Source organism: Arvicola amphibius, chromosome 4 (assembly GCF_903992535.2).
Source record: "Arvicola amphibius chromosome 4, mArvAmp1.2, whole genome shotgun sequence".
NCBI lineage: Eukaryota > Metazoa > Chordata > Mammalia > Rodentia > Cricetidae > Arvicola > Arvicola amphibius.
In genome coordinates this window covers 87,257,532-87,269,189 of record NC_052050.1, presented here as the reverse complement: position 1 = coordinate 87,269,189, position 11,658 = coordinate 87,257,532, and the positions used below count along the sequence as shown (strand labels likewise).

At 51.6% G+C, this 11,658-nt stretch overlaps 1 protein-coding gene across 1 annotated transcript in view; it reads left to right on the top strand.

The window, feature by feature from the left end:
* Stk10 (serine/threonine kinase 10) overlaps positions 1–11,658 on the top strand; it is a 99,751-nt gene that overhangs the window by 21,001 nt on the left and 67,092 nt on the right. The window contains 1 exon segment of the mRNA XM_038326235.2: positions 2,622–2,786. Coding sequence (XP_038182163.1) covers positions 2,622–2,786 — 165 coding nt within the window.

The following is an 11,658-nucleotide window of genomic DNA, read 5'->3' as shown; positions in this document are numbered from 1 at the left end:
GCCCATCGTAAGCAGCCACCTAGTCCCTCTCAGCAGGGTAGGTGGCACCTCTCCATTCTGACATTAATCCCTGAGGCCAGGGAGAGGGTAGCAGTTGAGTGTCACCTTTGTGGGCCTTACCCAAGACATAGCAAAGGTCATCAGGTTACAGAGGCTTCTCAGCGCTGGGGACTGTATGGATTTGGATAGCCTAGAACAGAGGTTCTCAACCTGTGGGCCATGACCCCTTTGAGAGAGGGTCTACCAGACACTTTCATAGGAGTCGCCTAAGACCAACAGAAAACAGATTCATTACAATTCATAACAGTAGCAAAATTACAGTTATGAAGTAGCAACAAAAATAACTTTATGGCCGGGGGTGACCACAACATGAACTCTATTAATGGGTTGCAGTACTAGGACAGTTGAGAGCCACTGCCCTAAAGAATGTAAAGACCCTGTGATGATAGATGACCCAGCTGCAATGTCCAGGCACCTTTCTCAATTTAGCCTTGCTTCTCACCTTCACTGTGGGGGGTCTGAGCTGCACGTTGCTGTGCCCTGGCCCCGTGGGTGAAGATGCACTGGAAGAACTGTTGTCAGCTAAGGTCAGAGGTCAGAGTGGGCGTGAGGCACAGCACCCTCCAGAAGGCACAGGCAGAGCACGGGTGTCCACGGCCCTGGGGTACCCACTGCTCCTGTGATTGTGAAAAGCAGCTGCTGGTGCCCACGGCTGTGTCATCAGTGTGTCCGCCGTCAACACTGAACGCAGCCTTTTATTAGTTTTCTGAGACAGGGTTTCTCTGTGGCTTTGGAGCCTGTCCTGGAACTAGCTCTTGTAGACCAGGCTGGCCTCGAACTCACAGAGATCCACCTGCCTCTGCCTCCCGAGTGCTGAGATTCATGGCCTGTCTCACCATGTCTGGCTCAAGGTTTTTTGTGTGTTTATTTTTAAATCATCTCCAATAATAAGTGGAACCCATAAGTGGAACCCCACCCCCGCAGTCCTGGTAGCCTCTTTTTCTGTCTGGCACTGACCACTTTGGGTCGGTTAGATGGAATCATAAAGTATTTAGCTTTTGTGCCTGGCTTGTTTCACTTAAAGACCAGCATTTATTTTCTTTTTTCTTTTTTCCTTTCTTTCATATTTTTAACCTTTATTTCTTTTTTCAAAGATTTTTTTATTTATTATGTATACAGTGTTCTACCTGTGTGCACTAGGTCTCATTACAGATAGCTTTGATCCACCATGTATTTGCTGGGAATTGAACTCAAGATCTCTGGAAGAGCAGCCCATGCTTTAAACCTCTCAACCATCTCTCCAACCCCAACCTTTATTTCTTATGCAGTGCCCGAGGAGGCCAGAAGAGAGCATTGAATCTCCCTCCTGTGGAATTATGGATGGTTGTGAGCCACTGTGTGGGTGCTGGGAATCAAACCCAGGACTTCTACAAGAGCAGCCAGTACTCTTAACGACTGAGCCATTTCTCCAGCCCCAGAGAGCAGCATTCTCAGGGCTCATTTGTTACTGTTTTGGCATCATGGTGGGAGAGCAGCCTATTGCATGTATGTGTTAGTTTCTTTGGTAGCCGTTAGGTGGGTCCCACCCTCGGCCATGCTGGCTGCAGTGCAGTGTGTTGATGAGCTGGAATCCCCACTTCGGCTCCTTTGGCTCTGAACCTGTAGCAGGATTGCAGCGTCTGTGCTGGTCTCTGGAGTAGGGACCTCTGTACTGGGTGCTCCACTGCTGTCCTGCCCCACTCCAGTTCTCTCTTCCACGTCCTCAGCAGCTCCTGTTGAGTATCTGAATCCTGACTGTGTCATCCTGGGTGGCAAAAGCGTTTACTCTTTCTCAGCAGATAAGAAGCAGTGTTCTGCCCAGGTGGCATGTAGCCAGGGAGCAGTTTACTGTGATGCATGTAGGACAACTCCCCCCAACATACACATACACATGACCCCCACAGGCACATGCACCCCCTCCCACGGGCACATGCACCTACACACCACACAGGCACCCCACATACACACACACATGAATACATGCACACACACACCCCCCCCCCACAGGCCCATGCACATGAACCCTCCCCACATGAATACAGACACACAACCCCCCACGACACATGCACACAAACACCCCCCCACCTGAATACATGCACACGAACTCTCCCCACACATGAATACATGCACATACCCCCTCCACACACATGAATACATGCATACACACGAACCTTAAATAGTGCATAGTGTCAATGTTCATGAGTTTCAGGCTTTTCCTGGCTGGCTGTCAGGAATAGGTTCCCTCAGACTTTTGTTCTTTTTCTTTCTTTTCATTTTTGTATTATAAAGACTTTATTTTTATGTGTGTGTCCATGTGTATGCACTAGCCTGTTCTTGTATGTTTCCCATGGTATGACTATATCTTGCTTCCTTACTAAGTACATAGAATGTTCTTTCTGGTCTGAGCTCCCCTGTGGCGACACCTTGTGTGCCCTGGGCACCGTTGGAAGGTGTGTCTGGTCAGTGTCTCACACCCCTGGATAGCCACGTCTGTTTTCACATTTGTATGGAAGACCAGAAAGCCTTCTGGGGCCGTCTCCTGCCCTGCCTGCCTTGTAATCTCCCGTATCTCCACTTTGCAGGCCAAAAACAAGGAAACCGGTGCCTTGGCAGCCGCCAAAGTCATCGAGACCAAGAGTGAGGAGGAACTGGAAGACTACATTGTGGAGATTGAGATCCTGGCCACCTGCGACCACCCATACATCGTGAAGCTCCTGGGGGCCTATTACTATGACGGGAAGCTGTGGGTAAGAGTGTGCCAGCCTGGGCCCCAGTGCCCACTATACTGACTCCGTGTCTGTGATGTGGGTCAGGACTGCAGCAGGAAGAAGATGATGTCATCTGCTGTGTCCTCGGCCTCCCCTTCTCACATTCACCCCACTTCCCGTACTCAGGCTGAGGCCACAGAAGCAGAAAAATGTCCCAAAAGTCCGTTCTGTCCTTGAGTGCTGTGCTGTAGCATACGAACAAGGCTGGACCATTACTAACCCTCTGTGAGTGGAGGGTGAGCATCCCTCATCTAGAAATCTGACACAGTCCAGAGGATGCTGCTGCTGCTTAGAGCATTTCAGATTTCATACCGTCAGCCAGAGAGGCTTGGGGCAGCTCCCCTAGTAAAGCCTGGGTGTGTTTTAGGTCTGAGGTCCTCTTGAGCCTTCACACGGTACCCTATAAGGAATTCTCATCTCGTGCTACCTTGGACACGGAACGCTCCAGGATTAAGTGGTGAATTCTGAACGAATGCCCAGAGTCCTGGTGTGGACAGGGCATCTGAGTGCTGACCTTGGTGTCGTTTGCAGGACTCACAGCTCTCCACTTCTCTGCTTGTCCCTCCTGACCATCACCCCTGGCTCCTGCAAGGGTCCTGGGACCTCACTGGCTTCATAGGATGAGGCAGCCCTGCCTGTAATCCTGTCATCAGCTTGCCTCATGGTGACACCGTTCAGTTGACAAAATCCAGATGCCCTAGAATGTGCGTCTGAGTAAACTTGTTTTCTGCCAAGTCTCTCTTGCACATGCATGTGAGAGAGAGAGAGAGAGAGAGAGAGAGAGAGAGAGAGAGAGAGAGAGAGAGAGAGAGAGAGAGTTTTCAGTGGTGACAGTTGAGACCAGGGCCTTATGTATACTAGGCAAGTGCTCTACCACTAAGCTACATTTTAGTTGCATACATATACATATATGTATGTGTGTCCCATATACATATATATACATGCACACACTTATGTAAATAATACTCCTCCAAACTGGACACCAAGGAAATGAAGTGATGTGTGTGTAAGAAACATCTCAAGGCAGCGTCAGAATCTTGCAGACATTTGGAGATGTGGCTGAGGGTCCTCAGGTGCCAGGCATCTCAGCCATGACTGGGGCTATTTGAGCCCAGGTCTTGCCACTGTGGCTAGGAGGGGTGGTTCAGAAGCGTGCACTGATCGGAAAGGGATGTTTTAGGTGTGGTGCACACTGCTGTGGTGGGTTGGTGTGTTTGGAGGGTTTTCCATGTCTAGTCGGGTCTCAGAACACTGGGGAACTTGCCATTTTCCATGCCCAATGGGCAGTAGTCTTGGCCTTATATTGACAGAATGCTTGACTTACTCCTGCTAAGTGGAGAAACCTGGTTCCCTGGAGAAAGAGCTCTGGCTGCTTAGGAAAAGGTAGAGTTCACAAGGCCCCCTGCTCTCTCACCTCGCAGGCAGGAGGAGGCCAGTGGCCAAGGGACAGGGACTTGGCCTTCCCAGCTTGAGTTAGTCTGGTGCCCATTTCTGTGAGATGCCCGAGGAGGGGCTTCTTGAACACAAGAAAACTAGTTGTCACACAGCTCTGGCGGTTCCGGACTGTGGTGCGAAGGTTGGCTGGGCTCAGGTCAGTGGGAATCATGGAGGATTTTGTTGAAGAAAATCTCCTGGTGATATTGGGAGCCAGAGAGCTCCTAAAGTCCCAGACAGGAGCTCCTTCCTCCTCAGTCCCCTCCTAGGGCCTGTCTCTGTGACTTCAGGACAAGTCTTCTCTCTTAAAGGTGATGTCACATCCCATTAATATCGCCACACTGGGGACCATGCTTCCGGTGCCTGAATTCTTGGGGGCCATACATAGGCCACGGCATAGCTCCTCCTACCCAGGGCTCTGTCCCCTATTATTTGCTGCCCCCCCCGTTCTGTCTCATCTCTTACTGTCCCCCAGCCCCATTCCCCATCCCATCACTTGCTGTCTCTCTCCAGGGCTCTGTCCCCATCACTTGCTGGCCCCCCAGGCTCTTTCCTCTGTCACTTGTCACCCCCACATTACTGTCATTTGCTGCTCCCCCACCCCAGGCTATGCCCTCTGTCACTTGCCATTCCCCTCCGGAGCTCTGTCCCCTGTCACTTACTTCCCATCCCCCAGGCTTTGTCCCTGGGTTTTGTCCCCAGTAACAGGGGAGACCCCAGGCTCTGTCCTCTATTTCTTGCTGGCCTCCCCTGGCTTTTGTCCCCCGTTACTTGCTGCCTACCTCAGGTTCTGTCCTCTGTTATTTGCTGACCCCTCCAGGGCTCTGTCCCCTGTCACTTGCTGTCCCCCTTCAGTGCTCTGTCCCTGTTACTTGCTGCACCCCTAAGTCTCTGTTCCAGTTCACTTGCTGTTCCCTCCACCCTGGACTCTGTCCCCATCAATCCTCCCCTACCCATGGACTCCACCTTGGTGCTTTTATCTTTCGTTTTACTGTTTGAGCATCTCTTGAGGGAGCCCCTTGGGCAGAAGTGGTGAAATAAAATCCACATAGCCAACTTCAGATTCTAAAGCCCTGTTTGTCCCCTGTCACCTGGGACCGAAGGGGTGGAGCAGGACAGGAAGAGTCACTAGTTGGTCTCCCTTTTCCAGAGGAAGAAGCAGAGGCACAGAGAGGCAAGCCTCCTGCTCAGAGCCAAAGGGCCAAGGTGGATGAAGCCAGACTTTATGTTTCCTCCGTCTTGATTCTTGGAGCCGCCGCTTTCTGCTGTGTTTATTGTTGTTGTGTTTGTTTCAGGGTTTCGGTCAACAGAAAATAACAATAGATGAACAGCAGACTTCAGCTGTGTCCTGGAGCTGCTTTGAAAACTAGTTTTTCAAGGCTGGATGGTGCTTGCTGTACGAATCTGGGGGCCTGAGTTCAGTCCCCAGAGCTCAATACGGATAAGAAAGGCTGACAAATTGTCCTCTGACCTCCACATGTCCATTGTGGCATGTGCATTTGCACACAGATAATAATGATAATAATAATAGTAGTAGTAGTAGTAGTAGTAGTATTTGTAGACAGAAGTTTCTAGGTCCATGCCACTACCAGCCAGAGGCAGAGGAAGCAAGATGAGAATGCCTTACAGAGAAAAGGTACCAAGCCACGTGGCTAAACATAGACAAGGAATATGGGTTAATTTAAATTATAAGGGCTAGTTAATAATAAGCCTGAGCTAATAGGCCAAACAGTTTACAATTAGTATAAGCCTCTGTGTGTTTCTTTGGGTCTGAATGAATGTGGGACCAGGCAGGACATAGACTTGTCTATAAGTAATAGTAATGATTGTTTTTAAACAATTATAGAGAGAAGAAATGGCTGATGTCACTTGGGTAGTTACTGAAAAATAATGGGAACATATAGAAAGGCAAAAAAATGAGAGCTGCTTGAATTTTTCTTTTGCCAGAGGACCCACTCATTCAAAATGTATTTTCTATATGTTTTCATACATAGAGTTTTAAAATAAGTTAGGGTGCCATGCCCACTACTGTGTCTTTGCCCTTTTAGTTGAGACACCCTACCCACCATCACATCCCCACTTCTAGAACCACTCTCACCATCCACCGTCACTCCATCCATCCGTCTATCTCTCTCATCCACCATCACTCCGTCCATCTGTCCGTCCCCATCCACCGTCACTCCGTCCATCTGTCCATCCCCATCCACCATCACTCCGTCCATCTGTCCATGCCTCCCCATACCCCATCACTCCGTCCATCTGTCCGTCCCCATCCACCATCACTCCATCCGTCCATCCATCCATCCCTCCCCATACCCCATCACTCCGTCCATCTCTCTCCTATCCACCATTCACACATTGGTGGGAACCTCAGGTAATCAATTACAGAAAATTGGGGAAATCGCTCCTATAGCCCTAGATGCTGTCTGACAATTATTAGTTTTTGGGTTGGTGACAGCTAGGGACCTGTTTATGCTTTCTAAAAGGGCTTGCGTGGTAATCTCAGGAAATTAAGTCACACACAGAGGTGGGCAACGAATGGCTTTTTAATGGGGCCAAGACGGCCTAAGATAATTTGTCTCTGGAGCTGCAGCATTCAAACTTCCCCATTCACTGACGTTCCAGTCCGTTGGCCAGTTTTTATGGAATGTTCCGTGTAGGTGCGACTTCTTTTGGGAACTTCAGTTCATAGAGTCATTGCTGCTGCTGCTCTTGGATTGGGGCAGCCCCTGGGGAGAGGTGCAGCTGGTACCATAATGAGAGGCCATATTGTGCAAGGCCTGGATGCCAAGGTGAAGGTTTTAATCTGACCTATCACGGTCAGCCTTTAGACCAGCAGGCTCAGCTCCTGGAACTATCAGTCATGTCGGTGATGGAGCCCCACCTGGCCCTCCCTGTCATAAACAGGGTGCTGCCTCGCAGCCTGTAGTTTGAGCGCCTTCTAGGTGAGTCATGCCGGTTGAAGTTTGAAAATATCTATTTTCGGCCTTGGCAACCCAGTTGCAGTTTTGCTCAGGGGAAGTTCATTCTGTGTCAGCTTTGAGGGCAAGAGGTAAAGCATGGACTCTTGTCGGGAAGCAGCTCAGAGTGGATCCAGCCGGAAGCCTGAGGATGTGATGTGGATCATGGACCACACCAGGGGAAGGGACATTTTTTTTGAACTGTGTCTTACAGGATGCACAGGAGTTGGAGAGAAGCAAGGCGAGAAGCCGTGTGGTTCTGAGATTGAAGGTTGGAGGCCACACTGGCTGTGGTGTCACCTCTGTGGGGTGTCTTGAGGCCCAAGCTTCCTGTGTGGTCTCAGGAGCGTTGCTTTCCCATGTAGGTGTCTAACAGAACCAGACAGGCTGCTCCTGGGAATGGGCCTAGAGGAGCTGGCTGTCCGCCAAGCTCCTGTATCCCGCGCAGGCGGATGGACCCTTCTCACAGCGGTGTGGTCTTCTACCTACTGTCCCACAAAGTGAGGCCATGTTCTTCCAGAACACTCTAAAACACACACGTGAGTGGAAAGTGAGGTAGAGCAAATGCAGGGAGGAAGTGCCCTGGACGTAGGTTTCTGGAGTGTGGTCAGGAGCCAGGGCCTGCAATAAAGAAGGAGAAAACCTCCCTCCAGAGAAGGGGCGGGGACATTTCAACTGATCCCAGAAAGCTAGGTGGAGGCCGACCTCTGCAAATTTGGTAGTAGCAACAGTCGGAAATTCAGAAGCCCTGAGGCAGGTGCCGTAGAGGACCAGGCCGATGCTACCTTGACTGGAGTCTGGCCCAGAGTGAAATGAAGTGGGACTGGATTGTCCACAGTAGCACCGGTTTAGGGGCTAGGAATTCAGCAGTGAGAGAGCCTCACAGCAGGGAGAACAGCTAACACATAGGTAGCCCCATTCATCCCACCAGGGGTCAATATTGCGTGCCTTTCTCAGTCACTTCCCACCTTAACTTTGAGGAAGCGTTTTTTTCACAGAACCTGGGTTTTATTGATTCTGTTGGGCTGGGCAGCCTCTGAGCTCCAGGGAAGCGACCGTCGTCACTTGTCCTGCGCTGGAACTGCGGGTGTGTGTACCACCGTACCCAGCTTCTTATGTGAGTGCTAGGATGCCCTCACGCTTGCCTGGCAGACCAGTTGAGCCATCTTCCCAGCCCCAACACTTGCAGCTTTCAAAATGACAATCTCACTTTTCAGATATTAAGTGCGCTTATTTAAAAAAAAAAAAAGCTTTCATATCACCACCTTAAGTGGAAAACTGGGTCCGTTGCCATGGAAATAAAACAAAGGTGTTCTGTTGTGGCTGAGCCCTTTGCCCTAATGAAGCCTTGGTCTGGGTCCTGCCCCAGTGAAGGTCCCCTGGGAGGGCAGTGCCCAGCCTCAGTGCAAGATGACACTTCCGCCCTCCTGCCAGGCTCCCCGTGGGGGACGGTCTTGTGGTAAGGACATCTGGCCAGACCGAGCCACACCGGGTCAGGAGTGCTTCTTGCTTGGGGTGGGGTGGTGAAGGACCAGAGTGACCTGTCGTCTGTGTCACTGTGTAGTGGATAGACAGAGCCTGGGCACCGTGCTTGCGGTCTCTCCCACCTTGGAGCCCACTTCTCATTGCTTACCGTGAACCCCGGGTTTTTAGCTGTGGCGTCCTCTCTTGATGAAACCACCACAGACATCGTGTGGGAAGAGTGGAGACTAGCTGCTGGAAGCCACCTGCCCACTCCTTCCCGTGTGGCCCCAGAGTAGGACCTGGATTTTTGAGACTGTTTAGTCTGCACCATGTTTCTTGCTCTCGGCATTGGGCAGTTTGGAACAGGCGAGCCTTGCTGGGCTGTCCTGGGTATCGCCGGCTTGGCGCCATCCCTCGCCTCTACCCAGTAGTGCCACGATACCTTCCTTACAAGATACAACATCCCAAGTTGTCTCCAGATGTTGCCAAGTGTCACTGTTCAGATGGCCCTGGGTGAGAGCCAGCAGTCCCTCCCTCCCACAGCCTTTTGCCACCGCGGTAGGGAGACACCTGCCTTTTGTGGTGCTAGGATGCAAACTGGCAGCTGTGGTACATGCCACAGGCCTCACGTGCCCTCAGATACACATCCCGAGACTGGGCTGTGCCCATCAGGTAGCCACAGACCTCAGTATCCTCTACGGTCGGCCTGCACCGATTCTCTTAGGGTGGAACTGAGAGGAAATGAAATAGTCTTCATTCTACATTTTTATCAAAGCTGAAGTGAATAGAGGTGACTAAGAGGATGTATTTCCAGAAGACAGCACCTAGAGCCATTTCCTCCCACAGGGCTTGTTCCTCAGGCCGGGATGCACAGAAGCCAGGAGGCCTGCCTTGGGGAGTTCCAGCGAGGGGATGTGTGTGCGTGTGTGCGTGTCTGCACATGGTGCAGAATCACTAGCAGGGGACTTTGAACGTTCTAAATACAAAGAGTGATAAAGGATCTAAGGTGATCAGCTGTAGTCTGTAGTATAGTACGCGTTATGAAAAACATAAAATGAGTCAATTAAAGAGAAAGACACATCGTGTAGCTCAAGGCATGCTGGGTTGGAGTCAGGAGGCCTAAGTGACCCCTAGGACTCGATCCTCTAGACAAGGACACTTCTGCCTCCCACCCCCAGCCTCAAGGTCTCTACTTTCTTCCCCTGACACAATGACCTGGCAAGAAGTGTCCCCCTCCCTGGGCAGCTGGGTCTATTGAAAGGGCCTGCCCCTTCTATTATTGTACTTCTCCCCGCCCTGCCCCCCTCCCCGAAACAGGGTTTCCCTGTGTAAAAGTCCTGGCTGTCCTGGAACTCACTTTGTAGATCAGGCTGGCCTTGAACTCACAGAGATCCACCTGCCTCTGCCTCCCGAGTGCTGGGATTAAAGGCCTGTGCTGCCACCCCCTATTTATTATTGTAATTCTTACTTCTGAATCCTTAGCCATCTGAATGGCCAGGGCAGCCCTTCTCAGGGGTGTGTGACCCCTGGGCAGGGGCTCTGAGGGCCTGCTCCTCCTGGGCTCCCTGGTAGTCACTAACTTCTGCTTACCATTTGGGTCTCTGACTCTGTCTCTGTCTGTCTCTCTGTCTCTGTCTCTGTCTGTCTCTCTGTCTCTGTCTCTGTCTCTGTCTCTCTCTCTCTCTCTGTGTGTGTGTGTGTGCTGTGGTTACACAGGCCCCTCTATCCTCTGAGGCAGGTGCATTTCCTTCTGCCCCCCCCCCCCCACATCTTACACATGGGCTCCTAGAGACTCGGGGAGGGTGCTGTGGTTCAGATGAAGTTTGACCCCTGAGGATTCAAGTGCTGGGATTGAGTCTCATGGGTAACATTGTGAAAGGTGGGAGAAGCTGAAGAGGCCTAGCAGAGTAGGTCCTGTGAGCCTTGCTTTCTCTAGGATTATGATGGCCTTGGAGTGTGTAGCTTCCCCACAGGAAGGACGAGCCTAGCTGCCCCAGCCTCAGAATTAGCATGAACTTTCCCTAGACAGCACCTTATGCAGGAGCACCCAGACGTCTGACTTGCCTCAGGATTGTAGCTCTAGCCCTAAGGGTCCCCATGCAGAACCGAGCCTACCTGCCCTCACTCTACCAGGGCTCCTGGACCTGACAAGGACCCACGATCGCAGTTCAAGGCAGGAAGCCTGGCCGATGTTTCCTGCTTCTGTTCTGTATTTTGGGGCGTCTCCTTTTTGCTGGCCACTCCCCTGCTGCCCTCCCAGGAGGCCTCAGCAGGGTTGTCCCCGAGAGAACCTTTACCCTGTGGCTCTCGTGACCTCTGCCCCATTATGAAAGCACTTGTGTGGGTACGGCATTCCACAGGCCGGTCTCATGGGATTGACGCCCACCCCCCACACCCACCTCAAGCAGGCTGGGCCGTTCTTCATCTAGCCGTCACTGGCTCACACACAAAGGCAATCATAATGGGTCAGGAAGTTTTAGGTGCAGGGGACACCTGTTTGGAGTTGCGCTGGTTGCTGCAAGTGTCCTGTAGTGACTGCAGCTCAGGTGTTACTGGCTGAGCTGTATTTGGTGTCCTTGCCAAACAGTAGGCATCCAGATAGAGCTACCCTTGTGTCACCGTTTGGCTGTGCCCTGGCTGTTGGTGCTGTGGTACCCAAGCTTGGCAGATGAGGCTGCAGTTTCTGACCTGAGTTAGGGGCAGAGCTGCACGCTCCCGGTGGAGGCCCCAGCACACCCCGGCCACATAGTTGCTTTGGCTCTGTGAAGACTGTGTGACGTGGAAAGGCATGCAGAAACTGCGCAGTCTGTTGTCATTCACTGGTGGGACCCAGGACCCTGCCACTACTTCTCTGGCTCCGTGAGCTGGCAGGTGGTACCAGCTTGTTGTACCTACTGCCCCGTGGTCACCTCCTGTCTCTGGTGACAACCCTGCCTCTCAGGGACTCAGTGCTACGAAATCTTCAGTAAACTATGTAGTCGGTGATAGCGGCA